General features: G+C 44.3%; 1 protein-coding gene across 1 annotated transcript in view; it reads left to right on the plus strand.

The window, feature by feature from the left end:
• Window positions 1-1,014: 1,014 nt before the first annotated feature.
• Window positions 1,015-25,087, plus strand: part of ITGA4 (integrin subunit alpha 4) — an 82,794-nt gene continuing 58,721 nt past the window's right edge. The window contains exons 1-4 of the mRNA XM_038750996.1: window positions 1,015-1,226; window positions 3,157-3,281; window positions 24,501-24,607; window positions 24,700-24,829. Of these exons, the coding sequence (XP_038606924.1) occupies window positions 1,015-1,226; window positions 3,157-3,281; window positions 24,501-24,607; window positions 24,700-24,829 (574 nt within the window). The remainder of the gene's footprint in view (window positions 1,227-3,156; window positions 3,282-24,500; window positions 24,608-24,699; window positions 24,830-25,087) is intronic.

The raw sequence follows: 25,087 nt of genomic DNA on the forward strand, positions 1-25,087 counted from the left end.
TGATTGATTGGATGGATTGATGGATGGATGAATGGATGGATGGGTGGATGGATGGGTCTTAGAACGGTGCTCTGCACATAGTAAGCGCTTAATAAATGCCATTATTATTACTATTATTATTATTATTGATGGATGGATGAATGGATGGATGGATGAATGGATGGATGGATGGATGAATGAATGAATGCCTGCCCCCCTGCCCGTCCGGCAGCCCGGGCCCTCGGGAGCACGTGTCCGGGCGGGCGTCCCGGGGCGCCCCCTCCCGGCCGGCCCCGGAACCGTGCCCCTCCCCGTGCCCCCCTCCGTGCCCCCCTCCCACTCCCCCCCCCCCCACTTCCAATCCTATGTACTGAGCGCTTACTGCGTGCAGAGCACTGTACTAAGCGCTTGGGAAGCGCCAGTGGGCAACAGCTAGGGAGGGTCCCTGGCCAACAGCGGGCTCCCAGGCTGGAAGAGGGAGGGAAGGAGGGAGAGAGGGAGGGAGGGAGAGAGAGGGAGGGAGGGAGAGAGAGAGAGGGAGAGGGAGGAGGGAGGGAGAGAGGGAGAGGGGGAGAGGGGGAGGGAGGGAGAGAGGGAGAGGGGGAGGGAGAGGGGGGAGAGAGGGAGAGAGGGAGGGAGAGGGAGGGGGAGGGAGAGAGGGAGAGGGAGAGGGAGAGGGAGAGGGAAAGAGAGAGAGGGAGAGGGGGAGGGGGAGAGGGGGAGAGGGGGAGAGGGAGAGAGGGGGAGAGGGAGAGGGAGAGGGAGAGAGGGAGAGAGGGAGAGAGGGAGAGAGGGAGAGGGAGAGAGGGAGAGAGGGAGAGAGGGAGGGAGGGAGGGGTACCCCCTGGCCCTGGCCCTCCCCCGGCCCCGCCCACGGGCCAGCCCAGTCCAGCACGCTTAGTTCCCCCTCTGCCACCGCCCAGCTGCGTTTAGGGCATTGGGAGCCTCGGGCCCTCCCTGGGCCCACCCTGTGCCCACCCTGTGCCCACCCTGTGCCCAGCCTCTGCCCCCCTTGCATGTAGCCAGCGGGCCAGCATGGGCTGGCCCGGCCGGGCCCGGCCGCAGGGCGGACGCACTGCCCCTCCTGCCCTCCCCCTCCTCCAGGCAGCCCTCCTCCTCCTCCTTCTGCTGTTGCCAAGGGGCAGCGGCTACAATTTGGACACTGGCAGCCCCCTCCTCTTCTCGGGCCCCAAGCACACCCTCTTCGGCTACTCCGTCCTGCTCCACCGACACGGGGAGGACCGCTGGTGAGTCGCCGCGGCCCGGGAAACTGAGTCACAACTTGGGCCCTAAGCGCTCAATAAATACGATTGATTGATTGATGGGGGGGAGGGGGGCATCCCCGGCTCCCAGTCCCTTGGCCTCCCCTCCCCGTCCATCCATCTCCCCAGCGTTCAACGCAGGGTGTTGCGCTCAGGACGCTCGCCCGGGAGGGTTCATTCATTCATTTAATCGTATTTATTGAGCGCCTACTGTGTGCAGAGCACTGTACTAAGCGCTTGGGAAGGCCAAGTTGGCAACATCTAGAGACAGTCCCTACCCAGCAGCGGGCTCACAGTCTAGAAGGGGGAGACAGACAACAAAAGAAAACATCCTAACAAAATAAAATAAATAGAATAAATATGTACAAATCAAATAAATAGAGTAATAAATAGGGAGGGGGGGCATTTTTAGACTGTGAGCCCACTGTTGGGTAGGGACTGTCTCTCTATGTTGCCAATTTGTACGTCCCAAGCGCTTAGTACAGTGCTCTGCACACAGTAAGCGCTCAATAAGTACTATTGATGATGATCCCCGGCTCCCAGTCCCTTGGCCGCAGCGTGGAGAGTGTCGTTCCCTTCCCCCGCCACCCATCCATCGCCCCAGCGTTTAACGCAGGGTGTTGCGCTCAGGACTCTCCCCCTGGAGGGTTCATTCATTCATTCAACCGTATTTGTTGAGCGCTTACTGTGTGCAGAGCACTGGACTGAGCACTTGGGAAGGCCAAGTTGGCAACATCTAGAGACGGTCCCTACCCAACAGCGGGCTCACAGTCTAGAAAATAATGAAGGCGTTTATTAAGCGCTTACTATGTGCAAAGCACTGTTCTAAGCGCTGGGGAGGTTACAAGGTGATCAGGTTGTTTTTTTGGGGGGGCTCACAGTCTTAATCCCCATTTTACAGATGAGGTCACTGAGGCACGGAGAAGCGAAGTGACTTGCCCAAAGTCACACAGCTGACAATTGGAGGAGCCGGGATTTGAACCCATGACCTCGGACTCCAAAGCCCGGGCTATTTCCACTGAGCCACGCTGCTTCTCGCCCCAGCGCTTAACGCAGGGCGCTGCGCTCCGGCTCCTCAGAAGGGACGTGGAGAGTATCGTCCCCCCCCATCCATCGCCCCAACACTTAGCACAGTGCGCTGCACTCAGGACCCTTGCTGGAAAGAGTGTCGTCCCCCCACATCCATCACCTCAGCGCTTAGCACAGTGCTCTGCACTCAGACCCCTCACTCGTGTCGTGGAGGGCATCGTCCCCAGGACTAAATTAACTGATGATGGTATTTGTTAAGCGCTTACTATGTGCAAAGCACTGTTCTAAGTGCTGGGGAGGAGACAAGGTGATCAGGTTGTCCCATGTGGGGCTCCCAGTCAATCCCCATTTTGCAGATGAGGTAACTGAGGCACAGAGAAGTTAAGTCGTGGCTCAGTGGAAAAAGCCCGGGCTTTGGAGTCAGAGGTCATGGGTTCATATTCTGCCAATTGTCAGCTGTGTGACTTTGGGAAAGTCACTTAACTTCTCTGTGCCTCAGCGACCTCATCTGTAAAATGGGGATTAAGGCTGTGAGCCCCCCGTGGGACAACCTGATCACCTTGGAACCTCTCCAGCGCTTAGAACAGGGCTTTGCACATAGTAAGTGCTTAATAAATGCCATTATTATTATTATTATTAAGTGACTTGCCCAAAGTTACACAGTTGACAAGTCGCAGAGCTGGGATTAGAACCCATGACCTCTGACTCCCAAGCCCACGGTCTTTCCACTGGGCCACGCTGCTTAACGCAGTGCACTGCGCTCAGGCCCTTCGTCCCGGAGGTTGTCATCCCCCGCTTCATCCCCCTCCGTCACCCCAGCACTTAACGCAGGGTGCTGCGCTCAGGCCAGCCATCCCTTTGACGGGTCGGTCTCCCCCCTTTCCAGGCTGCTGGTGGGGGCTCCCACGGCCAACTGGCTCAGCAACACCTCGGTGGCCAACCCGGGGGCCGTGTACAGGTGCAAGATTGGGGAGACGCCAGCCCAGACCCCCTGTGAGCAGCTCCAAGTGGGTGAGTGAAGGATTCGGGGGAAAACTAGTTGGGATTTTGACAGCAGATGTGCTCCTTTGCTTCTATCCACGTGCTATCACTTATTCCAACCGAAATCCAGCCTTGAGAAAGATACTGTGGGGGAAAGACCCCCCAATAAACTCCCCTTCTCCCAAACCCCCTCATCCCCACATGTTCAGTGGTAGCGTTTATTACCGTCCACCGTCAGAAGTTCCTAAAGTGGATAAAACTTGCACCATCCCTTGCTTCTATCCAAGCGATTTCGCTTATCCCAACCGAAATCCAGCCGTGAGTAAGACCCCCGACAAACTCCCTTTCTCCCAACCGCCCTCATCCCCACGTGTTCGCTGGTAGCGTCCTCCATCAGAAGTTCCTAAAGTGGATAAAACTTTTGCGGAGATGACTCCTTTGTACACTCAGCTCCAACTTTTGAATCCTACCTCGACTCCCCTTTGCCTTCCAAACATGCATCCCACAAAATCTGTCCAGATTCGTCCTTGGGGGGGGGTCTTACATTCCTTATAAACACTCTCATACCCGAACCGCCATTTAGAATCAGTATTTATGTTCTTTTGAACTTAGAATTCAAATGTGAAAACAACAGAAGGCAAGAAAAGGAACACCTCCTCTGTGGCAGTAAAAAAGGAAACGCAGTGAAACCTGTTGAACAGAATCTTAGCTCTGGTTGCCCACTATACCCATTCTGTTTTTTTAAAATGAACTTTATATCTTCCAGACAAAAGTTTGTTGCTTTTTTCCCTTTCTTTGGATAAGTTTCTGAATTCCTCTTCCCAGATTTGTGCGAAATTTTGAAAAACTTTAAAAAAATTGTGAAAAAAGAGTTTGTTTCCAAATCAGGAGCCAATTTACTTCACAAAGGAATTCCATTGTGAGAAGAAAACCCAGTTCACGTTAACTTTTTGGTTGCAGGGAACTAAAGTCATTGAAAGGTGGCTTTTATGGGAGATGGGTCAGTTTGAGCTGGTGCCATCCAAACAGCTGTTGGAAATTTATTTTGAGACTCCCAACCGACGTGAAGTTTCATTAATATTTATGTTCTCCCTAATAGCCGAGCTTGTGGTTAGTCGCTGGATGCATTTCTTTGCTCTTGAACTCTTTCGCAAACACTGTAAGAACCTCCTAGCCTCAAGCAAGGAAGGGGATTACAGTGTCCGTAATGATTTCATCTCAGCCAACGTGAGCAGGTCATGGTCATTTGGCAGAGCAGTTTTCAAAATGACCTTTCTTGTCTAGCCTGTAGATTGCAGACGATGTTGTCCATCTCAAGGAACAGACATCCTAAAAAAGCAAATACTTACAAGGAAAGAATGTATCTGTTATATTGCACTCACCCAAGTGGTTAGTACAGAGCTCTGCACACAGTAAGCGCTCAATGAATACCATGACTGACTGAGCACGTGTGTTGCCTGGTTTTGCCCAGCACATCTTTGGATTTATCTTCGTTCCTCCTGAACTATAAGTAAGGAAGAAGGTTCCGGGGGAGGGGCACTGTTGGAAAGGGGACCATTCATTCATTCAATTCATTCAGTTGTATTTGAGTGCTTACCATGTGCAGAGCACTGTACTAAGTGCTTGGGAGAGTATGATCCAATAATAAATAGACATGTTCCCTGCCCACAAAGAGCTTACAGTCTAGAAGGGGAGGAAAGCAAGGGAGAAAATGAAAGGGACGTGTTAGAAGATGAGAAAACAGCCTTGGATTTAGGAAACTGTGAGGGCAGGAGGGGGAAGAGCCGCTGGTTGGAGTGGAACTCGCCAAAAGATGTAGGAACACTCTACTTTCTCTTCCCCCTCCCTCTGATTCAGGGTTTCAGCTTAGATTTTACGTGGGCAGTGAAAGGGGCCATGCTGAGTTCTGAGAGAGAAGTCAGGGCAGTTTCCTGCCCCGTTCCACACCATGATATGAAGCGGCACGAAGCTAAAGATTCAGTCAGGCTAGGTCCTTTGAGAAGGATGTGCCAACTCCCTTGGCCTCTGAGGACCTTCCAAGCAGGAGAAAAAGATGATCCCTCTAGATTGGAAGCTTGCTGTGGGCAGAGAACGCGCCTACCAACTCTGTTATATTGTACTTTCCCAAGCGCTTACTTGGTGCTCAGCACCAAGTAAGCTCTCAATAAACTCAGTGCATTGATCAATCTGCCCTGGCTGCCCAAGCGGCTCAGAAGTGGAATCTGAATTTTGCTAGATATTGAGGGCAGGGATCGTATCTCCCAATTCCATTGAATTTTCCTCTCCCGAGTGCTTTGTGCAGTGCTCCGAGAAGTTAGCAAACGATTAGAGGTGGTGAATTAGAGTTGCCTCAGGGAATCATCAGAAGGAAGACGGACGGTAAAAGTGCTGGGTCGGAAAGAAAGAATCCCTGACTCTTGAAGGATGATGAGCTAAAAGGGCAAAAGAGCCGGATTGACCTCTGCCCCGGGTTCAGAGTTTCAGCCCTGCTGTTCGTGTAAGTGCAGAGGATTGCGATTTCAGTTCTGAGTCAACGAATAAACAAAACTACTGGGTGCATAAAGGGAGTTTAGAAATGAATATGAAAGAAGTTTGAGAGTAGTCACCCGCCCGAATGATTGATGTTGTGGGGACTTGAGCTAGGATCTTAATTATGCCTTTCTGCCGGGATGAGATTTCCACTCGATTGAGCAAAAAAGAGATGTTCGGAACGTTATGATTGTGATCGTTGCCAGAAACCTAATGAAAATCTCAGTTCCTGCTCATACCCAGTGGACGGGAACATTGGCTCATTGGTCTGACTGTAATAATCGAGTCAGGAAAACTTCCCTGGCCTTCCTGGAAGTGAAGAGGCAGGAATGAGTACATTGAAATGGAGAACACCCTTCAAACCCTTGAGAAAGATGGAATGGCATAAGCAAAGGCAATTGGTATTTTTAAACAAATCAACACAAAGAGCATCTATTAAAAAGTTGGGGAAGTTAGTTCTGCGGAGCATATGGGAAAGATCAGACCCAGGGCAGCCTTAATCACAACAATGTGTAATGCCCTTGCTTTTCCTCTAAGTTGCTGTTGAGGCTCAGGAGGAATGGAACAGTGTCTCTTTCTAGAGCTAGCATCTTAGCGTCTTAGAAAGGGAGCTGGGGTCTCAGTCTGAAAGAGGGATATAGGATTTGAGAGTCTTAAAGAAAGAGCTAGGGTCTGAGGGTCCGAAAGAGAAAGCTGGGATGTCGGTCTCGGTGAGTCTGAAAGATGGAGATAGGGATTATTCGGTTTAAAGATGCGGCAAGGTGAAATTTAAGTTGAGTTAAAGATAAGGAAGTCAAGCAGAGGGCGTCTTGATAAGAACAATTGAGGTTGCATCATGTTATACGAGCTGTATTTTTTTTGTTTGTTTCAACGATATTTCCTATCCTCCAACACAAGTTTCTGTAGGTTCCAAGAAAAGATCACGGGCCCCTATTATAGTGTTCACTGGTAATGCTTCGAGATACTATAGTTGGCTTGAAATTCAAATCACTCTCTGTGAGAACGTTCAAATGCTTGCTGTTTTGATGTGGGCTAATGGCGAATTAACTATCAACAATTTGGGTGGAATTTTCCCCGAGCTCTGGGATCTTTCAGAGACCCAAATCATTCCCAGTAGAGATATGGCCCAGAGTCCAGAGGTTCACCACACGGGGGTTTATGTGTTGTACCATATCGTGGGGCATTGAAAGCACCCACAATGACTTTTGTCCGGTTGCTAATATCGTGCAATTTGTGTATCACGGTCTTCGTCACCGCCAACGGTATTCACCGTGGTTCTCCTTTTGGCAAAGCACTGTGATAGGCTCTGAGAGACACCCCAAAGAAAAAAAAAAATAGACCAGGTTCTCCCCCAAAGAGCTCGTGAAATATATTTGCTGTCAGAGGCCTTTAGAACCAGTGGCGAATGGCAAAGTTTGGTGATGTGTGTTTGGTGATGTAGGAGGGAGGGGACTCATCGTTAGCAGCTGAGTTTTGCATATGAGATTTATAAAGAGCAGTTCAGGGTGGGTGAACGTGACCAGTGGAGTGCTGTCGGTTCTGGGGAGGGGAACAGGCAGCCCAAGCAACGGAATATGAAAGACCACGAGATCGATGTGGTTTTTTGATCTTGCTGGCACGGCCCCCTCCCACAGACACATTCACCCCCACCCAGGGCCGTCGTTGGAAGGTTTCGGAAGGGATGCTCTCCTTAAATGAGTCACAGTTAGAGAAGGAAGTTCAGGGGTCGAATTTCAGATCTTTGCTGGTTTGCTGGCACATCCCCTAGCAACCCCGGAGCATTTTGGGGTTTTTTACGGTTATTTGGTAAGCGCTTACTATGTGCCAGGCGCTGTTCTGAACCCTGGGGTGGATGCAAGCTAATCAAGTTGGACACAGTCTCTGTCCCACATGAGTCTCTCAGTCTTCATTACCATGTGTTTGTTGTTTGTTTCTTATGTCGTATTTGTCGAGTGCTTACTATGTGCCAGGCGCTATTCTAAGCTCTAGGATAGATACAAGCTAATCAGGTTGGACACAGTCCCTGTCCCACATGGGGTTCATGGTGTAATCTCTCTGTTTGCTGTTTGTTTATTTGTTTTATGGTATTTAAGTGCTCACTAGGTGCCTTTTTATTGTATTTGTTAAGCGCTTACTATATGCCATTTGTTTAATGGCATTTTTTAAGCACTTTACCTCCTTCCCTTCCCCACAGCACCTGTATATATGTATATATGTTTGTACATATTTATTACTCTATTTTACTTGTACATATCTATTCTATTTATTTTATTTTGTTAGTATGTTTGGTTTTGTTCTCTGTCTCCCCCTTCTAGACTGTGAGCCCACTGTTGGGTAGGGACTGTCTCTATATGTTGCCAACTTGTACTTCCCAAGCGCTTAGTACAGTGCTCTGCACACAGTAAGCGCTCAATAAATACGATTGATTGCTAGGAACCGTTCTAAATTCTGGGATGGATACAAACTAGTCAGGTTGGATAAAATCCCTGTCCCACATTGAGTTCACAGTCTTAATCCCTATTTGCTTTTTGTTTGTGTATTGGTTTTATGGTAGTTGTTAAGTGTTTACTATTTGCCAGGCACTGTTCTAATTGCTGGAGTAGATATAAACTAATCAGATTGGACACAATCCCTGTCCCACATGGGTCTCACAGTTCTAATTCCTATTTTACGGTTGGTGTAACTGAGGCATAGAGAAGTGAAGGGAGTTGCCCAATGTCACACAGCAGGACTAGCACCCAGGTCCTCCTTTTACTCCTCTTTAGAACTCCTTTGGAGAGTAAGGGCTAGCCATTGGGCTAAATGAGACCTCAACAGAAGCAAAGAGGAGCCTGGCGTTGTATTTTTCTTTAATCAGAGGTATCGCAGCCTCGTCGAGGCTAAGGGGAATAATGCTGTTTGGTTGCGTCGGTTATTCAGGGGCATTTTGTGGAGGGGTTAATTCCAATTTCCCTTTACAGCCTAGGTACAAAAGTAAAGATGATTTATTAGGTGCCAGAGTGCTCCTCCTACTGTTCTCTGAAGAGCAAAGAGTTCTAAGCTAGTCAAAACAGAATAAGAATCCCCAAATTGTTTCCTTTACTATATCAAAATGTTTTGGTTTCCAAACAGAGCAGATGACAGCATGGGCTTTCGTGGTAGCAGGAGAGATTTAGGATTTGAAAGATGATTAGAAGAAGGACCTATGCTTCACATAAATGTGGGAGAGGCAAAGTATACCCTCAGTTCTCCCATAACATTTGTTTTCATAGCACATTTTGGAGAGAATAATGATAATAGTGGTATTTATTAAGTGATTATCGCATGCCAAGCACTGTTCCTAAGTGCTGGGGTAGATACAAGATAATCAGGTCTGATGGCGGGGATGGGGGGTTCACAGTCTAAGGGGGAGGGAACACAGGTATTGGATCCCCATTTTGCAGATGAGAGAACTGAAACACAGAGAGGTTAAATGACTTGCACTTCACACAGCAGCCAAGTGGCAGAGCCAGGATTAGAACCCAGGGCCTATTATTCCTAGTCCCGTGCTCTTTCCACTAGGCAACACTGCTTCCCCTTACACTGATAATTCCGATAGCAGTTACAGGAGAGGTAGCGTGGAATACCACTAAACTGGGAGGTGGAAACCATTCTGCCACTGGCTTGTTGTGTGACTTGGGACAAATTACGATCACTTCTGTGTGGCTCACTTTGCTCAACTAAAAAGTGGGGCTAAAATACAATGCAAACCTTGAGGAAACTGAAAATACCGAGTTCCCTCTGGACTTCCAAGTATAACATTTTCCTGGAACGTGGCCCAAAGGAGAAGCAGCATGGCGTAGTGGATACAGCATGGGCCTGAATGCCAGAAGGTCATGGATTCTAATTCCGGCTCCATCACTTATCTGCTGTGTGACCTTAGGCAAGTCACTTCCCTTCTCTGGGCCTCAGTTCCCTCATCTGTAAAATGGAGATTGAGACTGTGAACCCCATGTGGGACAGGGACTGTGTCCATCTGGATTTGCTTGTATTCACCTTAGCACTTAGTACTTTTCACGTAGTAAGTGCTTAACAAGTACCACAATTATTATTATTATTATTATTATTATTATTATTATTATTATTATTATTATCTTTAAGCCTCATCCAGCTTCAGTTAGGGAAGCTCAGAACAGAAGAATGATCCAGGAAATAAAGCATAGAACTCTAGACTGTAAGCTCAGTGAGGGGAGGGAATCAGTGTGTTTATTGTTATATTGTACTCTCCCAAGCGCTTAGTACAGCACTCTGCACACAGTAAGTGCTCAATAAATACGAGTGAATGAATTTGCACCCTTTATCCACACCCCCCACCAGCGGCACTCCTGCACTTATATACATATCCATAGTTTATTTCTTTATATTAATATCTGTGTCCCCCTCTAGACTGTAAGCCCGTTGTGGGAAGGGAACATGTCTCCCACCTCTGTTATACTGTACTCTTCCTAGTGCTTAGTACAGTACTCTGCACCCAATAAGCTCTCAAGAAATAGGACTGATAGATGGCAAAACCTTTTATCAAGGCTTGCATGGATGGAATTGCCTGCCCGAAGCTAACATCCCTGGTTATTGATCCCACGATCGCGTCTACAAATGGCATCACTGCCTTTGTCAGCTTCCTAGGTCCCACTGGAAAGCGTTATTTTGAGTCAAGTTTGGCAAGTTCTGTTGAGCTAATGAGCCACTTCTCACTGATTTATGGTGTAGTGGAAAGAACCTGAGAGTCAGGGGATGTGGGTTCTAACCCTGGCTGTGCTACTTGTTTGCTGTGTGATCTTGGGCAAGTCACCTAACTTTTCTGTGTTCCAGTTTCCTGTCCCGTAAAATGGGGATAAGCATAATAATTATTATAGTATCTGTTAAGAGCTTACTATGTATCAGGCACTGTTCTAAGTACTGGGATGGATACAAGATAATTGGGTTAAACACAGTCCCTGACCCACATGGTACTCACAGTCTTAATCCCTGTTTTACAAATGAGGTAAGTGAGGCCCAGAGAAGTTAAGTGACTGGCCCGAGGTCATACAGCAGGCAAGTGGCAGAGCCGGGATTAGAACCCTTGACCTTCTGACTCCCAAACCTGAGCTCTATCCACTGGGGGGATGAAATACATGTTTTCTCTCCCTTTTAGATTGTGAGCCCTAGGTGAGGAAGGGACTGTATCCACCCCAGTGCTTGGTACAGTGCTCAGTACACAGTAAGCTTTTAACGAATACCAAAATTATTTATTATCAGCAAGGGTAGCAAATAAGAGTGCTCCCCTGCTTTGTGGTTATTAGTAAAATTCATAAAATCTGTAGCTCCAGATGTAACAATTGGTGTTCACTGAATAATCTTCCTATAATCAAAGGCAAGGCCAAAGCAATCAATGGTATCTGAACACCTATTCTGTGCAGAGCACTGAATTTGTAGCTTATCTTGTAAATTGGATTGCAATCAATCGACAGTATTTATTGAGCGCTTACTGCATGCAGAACACTGTACTGAGCACTTGGGAGAGAGCTGTATAGCAGATACATTCCCTGTCCATAACGAACTTGCAGTCCAGAGGATGAGATTGGTCTAGAGGAGTTAAATTTGACCTTACTTATGTAAACCAGGCAAGCTTGGCTTAGGTTACTCTTGCTTCTCCTGTTAAGATTGTTGTGTGGCTGTTAAAAAACTGAGGTTGGAGGCTTTCTTTACTGAGACAATTTGTTCCTAACTATGTTTAAGGACACAGTTTCTTCTTCATGTGGAGAGGAATGAGTAAAATTTGATGTTTTTTAAGGAGAAGGAAGACTTGGACAGAATGGCATTTTAAGAGAATGATCCAAGCAGCAGAGTGAAATATGGACTGGAGAGGGGAGAACCAGTGAGGATACTGAGGAAACTGATTCAGCAGCCAAGCTGTGATAGGACAAGCACCAGGAATGGGGTAGTAGTTGATTGGATGGAGAGGAAAGGGCAGAGCCTGAAAATAATTTGAAAGGGAAAATCCCAACAAGATTTAGCAATCGATTGGATATAGGAATTGAAGAGAGGGTGGAGTCAAAGGATAATGCTAAAGTTGTCGGGTTTAGAGATGCGAGGGATGGTTCGTTGGCAACTGTCGGAAAGTTGGGTGGAGGAAAGGATTTGGGAGGGAAGATGAGGACTTCAGTTCTGGTTATTAAGTTTGCGGTATCATGCTGAAATAGCCCAGAGGCAAGAAATCGTGTGAGAACAAAGTAGAGGTGAGAGGTCCAGTCTAAAGAGGTGGATTTAGGAATCATCCCCGTGGAGGTGGTAGTTGAAACCCGTGGAAGGGGAATGAGCTGGGATAAGTAAGAAAAGCACATTTCCTCCAAGAGGCCTTCCCCGACTAAGCCCTTATTTCCTCTTTAATCAGTCAATCCATTGTATTTATTGATCACAATGTGTGTAGGGCACTGTACTAAGCACTTGGGAGAGTACAGTGTAATAGAGTTGGTAGACACATTCCGTGCCCACAGCGAGATTATAGTCTAGAGGGAGAGATGGACATTAATGTAAATAAATTATGGTTATGTACATAAGTGCTGTGGGGCTGAGGGAAGGGTGAATAAAGGGTGTAAATCTAAGTATAAGGGTGATGCAGAAGGAAATAAGAGAAGAGGGAAGGGGGACTTAATCAGGGAAGGCCTCTTGGAAGAGATGTGCCTTCAAAAAGGCTTTGAAGGTGGGTAGAGTAAGCATCTGTTGGATATGAAGAGGGAGGGCTTTTCAGGTTGGAGGTTGGATGTGGGTGAGAAGTATGTGGTGAGATAGATGAGATCGAGCTATGGTGAGAAGGTTAGCATTTAGTGGAGCAAAGTGTGTGGGCTGGGTTGTAGTAGGAGAGTGGTGAGGTAAGAGGGGGCAAGGTGATTGAGTGCTTTAAAGCCATTTGTAAGGAATTTCTCTTTGCTGTGCAATCAATCGCATTTATTGAGCACTTCCTGAGTGCCGAGCACTGTACAGAGCACTTGGGAGATTCCACTATAGCAATAAACATGACACATTCCCTGGCCAAAAGTTAGATGGGCAGCCACTGGAGGTTCTTGAGGAGTGGGGAAGCGTGGATTGAGCATTTTTGTAGAAAAGTGATCCAGGCAGCGGTATGGAGAGTACAATACACAACAGAGGTGGTAGACAGATTCCTTGCCCACAGTGAGCTGCTAGTCTAGAGGGAGAAGCAAAGCAAGCGATATAATCAGCTCAAAAGATTTCTTCACCAGAGCACCCTGCTGTGTTCTGCAAACTGTAGTGAAAGCTTGCTAGAAAAGATGACTCTAGATAATGATGTTGATGAAGCCAGCTAACTTTCCAGTTTTTAGGGTGATAAAGAGATGTGGTAAAGTCATTACCAAGGAAGATAAGACCACAAAATGTGTACCTACTCCTTTGCACTTGGACTTACACCCTTTATTCACCCTTCTCTCAGCCCTCCAGCGCTTATGTCCCTATTTGTAACATTTCTTTATAATAACATCTTTCTCCCTCCACCCTGCCGTGTCTGTAAACTCATTGTGGGCAGGGAATGTGCCTATCAATTCTGTTATATCGTACTCTCTCCCAAGAGCTTAGTACAATGCCCTACACATAATAAGCGCTCAATAGATACAATTGATTAATTGATAGAAAAGAAGGGGACTCAGAAGGGAGTTTTAGCTGTCACCCACAGGCAAAAGAACAGAACTAAAATGCCACTTTTTGGATTGCGTTTCCCCTTCTACACTGTAAACTCGTTATAGGCAGGGAACATGTCTGCTAATTCTGTTGTATGCTCCCAATTACTTAGTACAATGCTCTGCACAGAGTAAGCACTATAAGTAAGGACACTATATCTAAGTACTATTGATTGATCAGTTGATCAGAATCCTGCCTTAGACTTTCTAGGCCTAGTCCTATTTTTAATAAGGTGATACGAATTGCTCCTTAACTTTCTGTGGCATGGGATTTGGGATGAAAGTCCTGGATGAAAGTTCATTCATTCATTCACTCAATCGTATTTATTGAACACTTACTGTGTGCAGAGCACTGTACTAAGCACTTGGGAAGTACAAGTTGGCAACATATAGAGACAGTCCCTACCCAACAACGGGCTCAACAACGGGCTCACAGTCTAGAAGGGGGAGACAGACAACAAAACATGTAGACAGGTGTCAAGTCATCAGAACAAATAGAATTAAAGCTAAATGCACATCATTAACAAAATAAATAGAATAGTATGTGCAAGTAAAATCAATAGAGTAATAAATATGTACAAATATATATACACAGGTGCCGTGAGGAGGGGAAGGAGGTAGGGCGGGGGGGATGGGGAGGAAGAGAGGAAAAAGGGGGCTCAGTCTGAGAAGGCCTCCTGGAGGAGGTGAGCTCTCAGTAGGGCTTTGAAGGGAGGAAGAGAGCTAGCTTGGCAGATGTGTGGAGGGAGGGCATTCCAGGCCAGGGGGAGGATGTGGGCCGGGGGTCGATGGTGGGACAGGTGAGAACGAGATACAGTGAGGAGGTTAGCAGCAGAGGAGTGGAGGGTGCGGGCTGGGCTAAGCCAGGCTTCGAATCCCCTCCCTGCTTCTGCAGGATGAAGTTTCCACTGTTTTATTTGACAGATTTTTCCATTCTGTGCCGTTCATTCATTTTGTCTTTGCCTGCTACCTTAGAAGTGGCACCGCTGCTAGTAGAAGCAACATTCCCAGCTGGTGACACAAGGATGGGGGTCTCTTCCCAAAAGCATCTCGCTGATGACAAAAAAATATTCCTAATTAATCAGCCCACTCAAGGGCATTAGTATCTTTTCTGGAAAAGCTGTAAGATCGATGAGAGCTGATTCTATCTCTTTTTGACTGAATCTGTATTTTGTGGTTTTATCTTCCTTGTGACCAACTTTACCACATCTCTTTATCGCACTAGAAATTGGAAAGTTAGCTGGCTGTCATCATCTGCTACAGCCATCTTTTCTAGCATGTATTCACTCCAGCTTAAAGTTTATAATAATAATGATAGCATTTATTAAGCACTTACTATGTGCAAAGCACTGTTCTAAGAGCTAGGGAGGTTGCAAGGTGATCAGGTTGTCCCACGGGGGGCTCACAGTCTTCATCCCCATTTTACAGATGAGGTAACTGAGGCCCAGAGAAGTGAAGTGACTTGCCCAAAGTCACACAGCTGACAAGTGCTGGAGCTGGGATTTGAACCCATGACCTCTGACTCCAAAGCCCGGGCTCTTTCCACTGAGCCATGCTGCTTCTCCAAGCATGTAGAATGCAACAGAGTGCTTTCATGAAGAAACCTGTATCTCTGTAATTTATCACTCTCCCCCCCTCCCCTCCCCACAGCACTTGTGTATATATATTTGTACAGATTTATTACTCTATTTTACTTGTACATACTTGAATTTACTTATCTTAGTGTCTGTCTCCCCCTCTAGACTGTAAACTCACTGTGGGCAGGGAATGTGTTTATTGTTATATTGTACTCTCCAAAGCACTTAGTACAGTGCTCTGCATCCAGAAAGTTCTCAGTAAATAAAATTGAATGAATGAATGAAGTCTTTTAGGCTGATTGTATTGCTTGCTTTGCTCCCCTTCTAGACTGTAAGCTCACTGTGGGCGGGGAATGTGTCTACCAACTCTGTTGTATTGTACTCTTCAAAGCGCTCAGTACAAGTGCTGTGCACACAGTAAGTGCTCAATAAATACCACTGATTGACTGCTCTCTCTTTCCCACCTGCTAAGACCAGTTCTGCCTCTGTTCTGCCTTTGACCCTGCAACTGAGATGAGTCTTAGAGATATAGGGTGCGTTTTGACCCATTGGTGAAATATGGTGAGACTTTCTGAGCTGATTTTGGAACATGCTGGTTTTAGGAACATATCTGCTAGCTCTATTGTGGGGTATTCTCCCAAGTGCTTAGTTCGGTGTTCTGCACAAGTGCTCGATAAATACCGTCGACTGATTGATTGTTACTGTAGGCTACCTGAAAGGTTGTCGTTTCCTCATGATCCCCCAAGTCTTCAAGTCACCCTCACTCCCGACGTGCTCCTGAATTGCCACATCTCCTGAAATGGGTGGATTTCCAAATCAGACACATGAAGAGTAATTATCCAGAATTGAGTGGATTTGAGGAATTACCTTGTAGTGCCCATGTGTTTTATTCTAGTCAAATGGCTATATTGCAATGTCTTGAAAAATCCCCCACAATTGAAGAGAACAGGCTTTCAAAGATGCTGATTCTAAGAAAATTCCAATTAGTGTAGCCCATGGAGGAACTATCTGGATTAGAAATTTTCTATTTCTGGGTACATTTGGAATGAGATTAATTGGGAATAGCATTTTAGGTCCTCGATATGTGATTTTTGCAACAAACTCATTTAACGATTGCAGATTTTTCTTCCTCCTACCCACCTCACAGACTTTGGTGGGGTCTGTCAGAGAAGTTCTGAGTGAGGTAGGTGGGGTTACTCTTCCAATTATCTAGTTCTTACATGGAGAGCTTTGTTGCTGGGGTCTGGGTAAAGCCCTGAAGGCTGATGCCCCCAAGAGCAAATTGGTTCTCCAATCTAAACCCAGACAAGATCTGAAACGTGATTGGAATCTTAAGCTGTTCATAGTCTCCTGTGGACCAGCCTAAGAGAGCAAAACCTAGAACCATTCCAGGACCTATTATTTAGGAGCAGGGAAGCATGCACTGAACATTTTGTAGAAAAATGATCCAGGCAGCAGAATGAAGTGTGGACTTCTCTTGCTCTCTTCTGTTACACCTTCTATTCACCCCCGCACAACCTTACAACATTTATGTACGTATACATAATTTATTTGTATTGACATCTGTCTCTCCCCCTCCCCAGACTTTAAGCTCACTATGGTCAGGGAATGTGTCTGTTTATTGTTATATTGTGCTTACTCAAGCACTTAGTAAAGTGCTCTGCACACTGTAAATTCAATTAAATACGACTAAATGAATAAATGAATCAATGTCTGGCTCCCCCTCTAGACTGTATCTCACTGTCTCTCCACTCTTCCTCCACTTTTAGTTCTTACTAGAACGTCATGAATGTCACGATATTTCCAGCCCCGTTGGTTTGAGAAATGTTCCCCATGTCAGTTTATCATTTAGAGAAGCAGTTTGTCATATCAGTTTGTCATTTAGAGACGCTTGGTGGATAGAGCTTGGCCCTGGGAGTCAGAAGGGCCTGGGTTCTCATCCTGGCTCTGCCACATGTCTGCTGTGTGACCTTGGGCAAGTCACTTCACTCCTCTGGGCCTCATTTACCTCATCTGAAAAAGTGGGGATTAAAACTGTGAGCCCCATGTGGGACAGGGACTATGTCCACTCTGATTGACTTGTATCTACTCCTACGCTTAGAACAGTGCTTGATACAGATTAATAATAATAATGATGATGGTATTTGTTAAGTGCTTACCATGTGCCAGGCACTGTACTAAGCACTGGGGTGGATACAAGCAAATTGAGGTGTACCATGTGGGGCTCACGGTCTCAATCCCCATTTTACAGAAGTGGTAACTGGGGCACATAGTAAGTGCTTAATAAGTACTATAATAATTATTATTATTCTGTCGCCAGTCAATCAAATATTGGTCATTCTGTGCCTATCAGATCAACTGAAACCTGTTGTTGGGCTTCAGTATTCTCCATTTTGGAATTGTTTTTAATGGTACTTGTGAAGCGCTTACTCTATGTCAATCATTTTTTTAAGCACTGAGGTAGATACAAGTTAGATCAGACTTGATCTTGTCTCTTATGTTGCTCACAGTCTACGATCGTGTCTCTGTTGACCATGCTCCAGGCTCTGTTTTAAACATATTTTGGGATTTGGGGGCTAAATAGCCAAGTAAGATAAAGGGAACTTGGGAGATCTTAAACTGCCGGATGTTTAGCAATTTCCTGTCTAGAATCCTAACTTGACTCTTATCGTTTTTGTCCTCTAAAATGGCTCTTACTGATACCAAATTCTCAGCGCTCTTTTGGCCACTTCAGAGGGCTTTAGTTCCCCTTAAAAGAGGATGTCACTTCTTTATTCTCTTTTCCTGAGGGTCTGTAACAGTTCACTCCCCAAGTGGGTCTGCAATACATCCTACTACTATTCATTCATTCAATCGTATTTGTTTGAGTGCTTTCTGTGTGCAAAGCACTGTGATAAGCACATGGGAGAGTAAATATAAACAGGCACATTCCCCACTGCTACTGAGCAGTTTTATGAGGTGCTAATTAAGAGTAATATATAATCAAGGGGTTGCCTAATGGATAGAGCATGAACTTGTGAGTTAGAAGGAACTGGATTCTAGTCTTGCCTGGTTCGGCCATTTATCTGCTGGGTGACCTTGGTCAAGTCACTTCACTTCAACCTGATTAGCTTGTACCTATGGCAGCACTCAGTACAGTGCCTAGCACATAATAAGCACTTCACAAATCCCATTAGAAAAACAAAACACAAAGGTGGGACTTTCTGTTTTTTAAGGCTCAGTTGAAAGCACATTTTGAATTTTCACTTTTCTTTGGAATTCTGAACTGAGGTACAGGGAGTGGGGAGTTGCGCAAACTAGGAACTGCCCTGTTTGAAGCTGGAATTGGTTGTGGGGAAAAGTTTGATGTAAAATTAATACCTGAGAGCAAGGGAGAAGATTATTGAGGCCTCTGCTTTGTTCTGATGATACACTTTCCTTTTCTTCATCAGAGCTGCTATTTGCCCTGCTACTGGGAGGTGTTTTAGGATTGAGGTCAAAAACTGTGAATCTGATTGAAGGACAGAATGAGGGTTTTGGAGAAATAATAAATAATGCTGCCAATATCACTAATGATGGGGTTACTGGATTTAATGTTGGCCAGTCATTGATGGCCCCAGTGTTTTTTTATTATTATCAAGTGTCGTTGAGTTGTTTCTGGTTCATAGAGATTCCATGGATGTACTTTCTCCAGAACGTCCTGTCCTCTGCCATAATCCACAACCTTTCTAATGGTTCTTCCATTATCACTGTTATGGTCTCTGTCCATCTAGCTGCTGATCTGCCTCTTTCTTGTTTTCCCTGGATTTTCCCTAGCATTAGTGTCTTCTCCAGAGAATCAGTCCTCCTGATTATATATCCAAAATATGCTAATCTAAGTCGAGTTATTTGGCCTTCCAAAGACCCTTAATATTTCTTCTCCACACCAGTTAATACTAAAGTTAATATTTTAGTGGTCTCCTCTGCCATTTGTTCCCCCAAATTTAGACAGTTTCTTGATTTTCTTTTGTTTTTCATAAAATGTGCATAACTTTTCCATAGTGAGATATTTAAGGCTACCTGGGAAATACAGTTTTTTGGGGGGAAGGCTTATCTGTTAGTGGATGAAAAATGATTTTTGTTTAGAAAATAAGGATATGAATGATGGAACTCTTTTATGGTATTAAGCACTCAATAAATGCCACTGATTCAGGGCTTGGGAAACTTCAGTAAAACAAGTAGACACACTCCATGTCCTCAAAGATTTTATAATCTAGCAGATTAATGGGTTTATCTAATCTGGGCCAGTCACTTAACTTCTCTGGGCCTCAGTCACCTCATCTGTAAAATGGGAATGATGACTGGAGCCCCATGTGGGACAGGGACTGTGTCCAATCTGATTACTTTGTATCTACTCCAACACTTAGGACAGTGCCTGGCACATAGTAAGCACTTAACAAATGTCAGAAAAAAAAATCTAAACCATAAAGCTATTATTGGTATGACGTTTCATGGAACCTCTCAGAACAGTAACTGAGCAAGGTTACTAGATCTGGAATTTCTCAAGTAGGATTATTCAGATGGTCATTTCAGTTAGTGGTTCAAGTTTGGGGCTCTATTCATTTGAACTCACTGTTACAAACTACTAAAAGAGAAGTTCAACACACAGACCCCAATTGCCTTTATAAAGATTTTATTTTCCAGAGGAGAAAGAGAAGGTATTAAATGAATCTTCCAAACTCATATCCATACCCACAAAAAGGCAGCTGCGGTCTTCATTGAATTTTCATTATAATGCCAACTGGGAAATATACAAATACCACAACGAATTCATTAATTGGCAAAAACCCATTCAAATTGAACCAAGAATGAGTGATTTGATTTGTATAGAAATGTGCAAAATGATCTCCTGTTTATTGCTGCTGACCCATTTTATGTTGAATCATGTTTGCAACTTCAAAGTGGATTTCGCTTGCTAAGAGTATAGATTCATGATGTCATATTTATTGAGCGCTTCGTGGGTGCAGAACACTATACTAAGCACTTGGGAGGGTGCAATATAGCAGAATTGGTAGATACATTCCCTGCCCACCTTGTATCCCCCCCAGTGCTTAGAACAGTGCTTTGCACATAGTAAGCGCTTAACAAATACCAACATTATTATTATTATCATTATGTACAGATAGAGTTGAAACCCGGAATTTAAATTAATTTACCCAGAGTATTTGAGTAACTTTGGTAGGTTTTGTTTGTACTCTTTTAAGAAGGGAATTAGCTTTGTCTTATGATTTCCAACACTTTCTAAACTGGACTATATCAGAAGTGTGATGGTAGCACTTCAGAAAAGCACTTTAATGTTTGTCTTCTTTTTGATCTGGTTGAAACCAAGAAAAGCAGTAGTTTATAAATATTCATATTTCAGAGGAGATGCTCTGTTTGAACCTTCTGAGAGAGACAGATCCTATATTGGTCCAGAGCTCTCTCATTGTGGCAGAGATAAAGACAAATCTTTTTCCACATTCCAGCAATGGTAGTACTATTGTGGACTAGCTCATTCATTCAATCATACTGTGTGCAGAGCATGGTACTAAGCGATTGGCAGAGTTCAGTACAACAATAAACAGATACATTCCCTGCCCACAATGAGCTCACAGTCTAGAGGGTGGGGAGACAGATGTTAATATGAATAAATAAATTTCAGATCTGTACATAAGTGCTGTGAGGCTGGGAGGGGGTAAGAACAAAGGGAGCAAGTCAGGGTGATGCAGAAAGGAGTGGGAAAAGAGGAAAGGGGGGCTTATAACAGCGTGGCATAATGGGTAGAGCCCAGGCCTGCGAGTCAGAAGTTCATGGATTTTAATCCCAGCTCTGCCACTTGTCTGCCGTGTGATCTTGGGCAGGTCACTTCACTTCTCTGTGCCTCACTTGCCTCATCTGTAAAATGGGGTTTGAGACTGTGAATCCCCACATGGGACAGGGACTGTGTCCACCTTGATTTGCTTGTATCCACCACAGCGATTAGTACAGTACCTGGCACATAGGAAGTGCTTAACAAATACCATAATAATAATTATTATTTGTCAGAAAAGGCCTCTTGGAGGGGACGTACTTCAAAAAGACTTTGAAGGTGTGGAGAGTAATTGTTTGTTAGATTTGCCGAGGGACAGCATTCCAGGCCTGAAGCAGGATGTGGGCTAGGGGTCGACAGTAAGCTAATGTGTTCTGGAGGCTGAAAGAATTTGATGGGTTGTTTTATTTTTGGAGATTTTTAGTGGTATTTGTTAAATTCTTACTATGTGCCAGGCACTGCAGTAAGCACTGAGGTAGATCAAAGATAACCGGGGTGGAAACAGTCCACGTCCTCCAGGGGCTCACAGTCTTAATTCCCATTTTACAGCTGACATAACTGAGTCACAGAGAAGTGACGTGCTTGTGATCTGCCCAAGGTCACCCAGCAGACAAGTGGCAGACCCAGGATTAGAACCCAGGTCCTTCTGACTCCCAGGTCTTTGGGGAGTGGAGAGTTGTATAGAATGAAATTTTAAAGTTATCATCCTCAAAGTTGAGTGCAGAAAGTACAGAACATAATTTTATATAGTTGAGAGATGAGTGCTTGAATCAGAGCGACAGCGAGGAAATATTGAGCAATTATAGGGTGTGTTTTATTGAATCCAAAGATTGACAGTGTTCATTTTGACTCCACCTTGTCATCTGCACTCTCATCATCATCATCAATCGTATTTATTGAGCGCTTACTATGTGCACTGTACTAAGCGCTTGGGAAGTACAAATTGGCACTCATCTTTGAACTGAAGGCTGACTCTACTATTCTGTTGTCATTTGTGATAACAGCATATGGACTTTTGGGGTTGCCTATTTTGTTCTCATTTTATTATTCAAATAGTAGAAAAAAGACCTCAAACTCTAATTTTTAAAAAGAAAAATTGCTTAGTCTACTTATGCAGTGAAAATGTGGAGAAAAACATAAGTCTATATCCCAATTCTACCATGATTGATATAAGGTGATTTAGTTAGCATTTGTGAGATGAATTGTCCTAGTCCAGGATTCTGATACTCTACACAGAGCAACATCGTTAGCTCTGTGTTACCTACAAGGGGCTATGATAGTAATCATTTGTTTAGCTACTGATGTCATTTGCAAAGCCAGAAAGGACTAATATCATTGAAGAAATGACTGCCATGCGGGTATTCTATGTAAATCATAAAAATAAATGCTAAAATAAAATCTGAAATGTAAAAAAAGTCACCCAATTCTTTTCCCAAATTAAAAAAGCCCTCAATAATCACTCCCTGAATCATGTATTTTTATAACATCCTCTTTCAGCACAGATAACAAAGTTCTATTCCAAATAAATATGACAGGTAAGCGTTACGTCAAGATTACAATGCAAAAGCATAAAGCTCATCCTCAAATTTTTGTGAGGCTTGTTTAACTGTGATTTCTTCTAGAAAAACCAAAGTGCCCAAGCCATCAGTATTTTATTGGGATTTTGAGAATGGTGGGGACGGAAGGCAGATAGAACAGGAGGGGGACGTGTTCATTTGACTGTTTAATGTTGTGAATAATATGGGGACGTTGGTTATCATTCCCCATATTTATTTCAAAATAGCCCAAACAATCTGCTATTCAGTAGCTATTTCCCATTTTGGCATTATTACAAATATATTGTTTATTCTCCAGAAGTTAGGAGTAAATGATGTTGATCCATTTAAAAGTTACTCATGGTGGAAATATGAAATCAACATTTTTAAAAATAATTTGAAAGTAGCTTGACCAAATGTCCAGGCTGTGAATTCACAACTGAAACCTCCCATGTGTACATTTCTTTCTGAAGAAAATTCTACTGCATAGTTTTGGGGAAATAGAAAGAAAAGCAAAAGACCTCCAAGTAGTTAGTAATGGCTTTTGCCACGTGCAAAACTTCATAAATATTTTATTGTATAACTATAGAGCTTTGTAAACACAGGACATTGTTTCTGGCTATTTCCATAATTGGTTTTGTGTTACTATTTTATTCTGGACAGCTGTGTTCAAGGTTTTGGGCTATTTTTCTTCAACATCTTTGTTGCAAGCACATACAGGCACATTAAAGCACACAAACTTCCCTGCTCAGTAAATTCATTGCAAAGATTGTCATTATAAAGGACTGATCTTGAATGTATAACATTCAGGAAATATTACCTAGAAGTTTAGGTTTCAGTGGGAAATTACCAAGGAATATTGTGCTATCAATTAATGGTGCATTAAGCCTGTTCCTAATGTATGATGGTGATAGACAAAGAGTATTATCAACTCCAAGGCAATTGTTGAAAGAACTAGCATAGCAAATTTCCTAATTTGAAATCATCTATCCAAAAATCAGCACATCCTCAATGCAGAACCAGCAATTCTTAAACAAGAAAAGCAAAAGTAGATTTGACTAAAAAATACTTCTATCACAATCTCAGCCGTAGTGAAAAGCAGCATGGCTGACTGGATAGAGCATGGGCCTTCGAGTCAGAAGGACCTGGGTTCTAATTTGTCGCTTGTCTGCTGTGTGACCTTGGGCAAGTCACTTAACTTCTGGGTACCTCAGTTACCTCATCTGTAAACTGGGAATAAGACTGTGAGTCTCATGTGGGACATGCACTGTTTCCAACCTGATTAGCTTATATCGACTGTAGTGCTTAGTAGAGTGCTTGGCACGTAGTAAGTGCATAGCAAATAATATTAAAAAATGCTAACCCCAACATTGTCCCTACCCCAAATCCAACCACGACCTTGATCAATTAGTCAATCTGTGGTGTTTATTGAGTGCTTACAGTATTAAGCACTTGGGGGAGTACAATACAACAGAGTTGGTAGCCGTGTTCCCTGCCCACAACAAACTCACAATGTAGAGACGTAACCTTCATAATAATGTTAGTAATAGTCATAATTTTGGTATTTGTTAATCACTTAGTATGTGCCAGGGACTGTACTAAGCCCTAGGGTAGATACAAGATAATTGGGTTGGACAGAGTCCCTGTCCCACATAAGGCTCACGGTCTTAATCCCTAATTTCCAGATGAGGTAACTGAGGCCTAGAGAAGTGAAATGACTTGCCCAGGGTCACACAGCAGACAAGTGGCAGAGCCAGAATTAGAACCCAGGTCCTTCTGACCCCCAGGTCCACGGTCTTTCCACTAAGCCATGTTGCTTCTCTTATTTAACGCTAGCCACTAACCCCTAATCCTATCACCTTGTCCTAATGCTATCTCTGTCTGTAACTCCTACGCCAATACACATCCCTTTCCTCTAACCAAACCACTCACTTTGCCAGTCAAATTCATTTTGCTGTTACTCCCTATTAAATGCTTAACACTGGTTGCTTTCTAGTGATCTCCACTCTAGTGATCTCCTTTAGATTTGTTCATGTCAATTCTTTTTCTTTTTAATCATTTTTGACCAACACTTCATCCCAGATAACTGGTCTGTATCGTTTCTTTTAATTTTGTAGGTAGCCCAGCTGGAGAATCTTGTGGGAAGACTTGTTCAGGAGAGAGAGACAACCAGTGGTTAGGTGTTAGCCTGTCTAGACAACCAAGAGAAAATGGATCCATTGTGGTATGTATTCAAATTGCAGTTGGATGAGTTTAATTCGCACAGCTCAAAAGTCTTCCTTGCCATTACCGGATCTTCCTTCATGTTTTACCCAGGCTTGCGGGCACAGATGGAAGAATGTGTTTTTCGTTAAAAATGAAAACAAGCTTCCGAACGGTGTTTGTTACGGGATACCTTCAGATCTGAGGACAGAACTTAGTCAAAGACTGTGCCCCTGCTATATCGGTAAGCATGGCCCCTTCTGGCATTCATATCAGCTGTGTGACTTTGGGCAAGTCACAACTTCTCTGTGCCTCAGTTACCTCATCTGTAAAATGGAGATTGAGACTGTGAGCCCCACGTGGAACAATCTGATTACCTTGTATCTACCCCAGCACTTGAAACAGTGCTTGGCACATAGTAAGCACTTAACAAATACCATCATCATCATTATTATTATTATTATCAATCAATGGACATGGGGTATACACCTTTCACAAATAA

The sequence above is a fragment of the Tachyglossus aculeatus genome, chromosome 9 (genome assembly GCF_015852505.1).
Source record: "Tachyglossus aculeatus isolate mTacAcu1 chromosome 9, mTacAcu1.pri, whole genome shotgun sequence".
Lineage (NCBI taxonomy): Eukaryota > Metazoa > Chordata > Mammalia > Monotremata > Tachyglossidae > Tachyglossus > Tachyglossus aculeatus.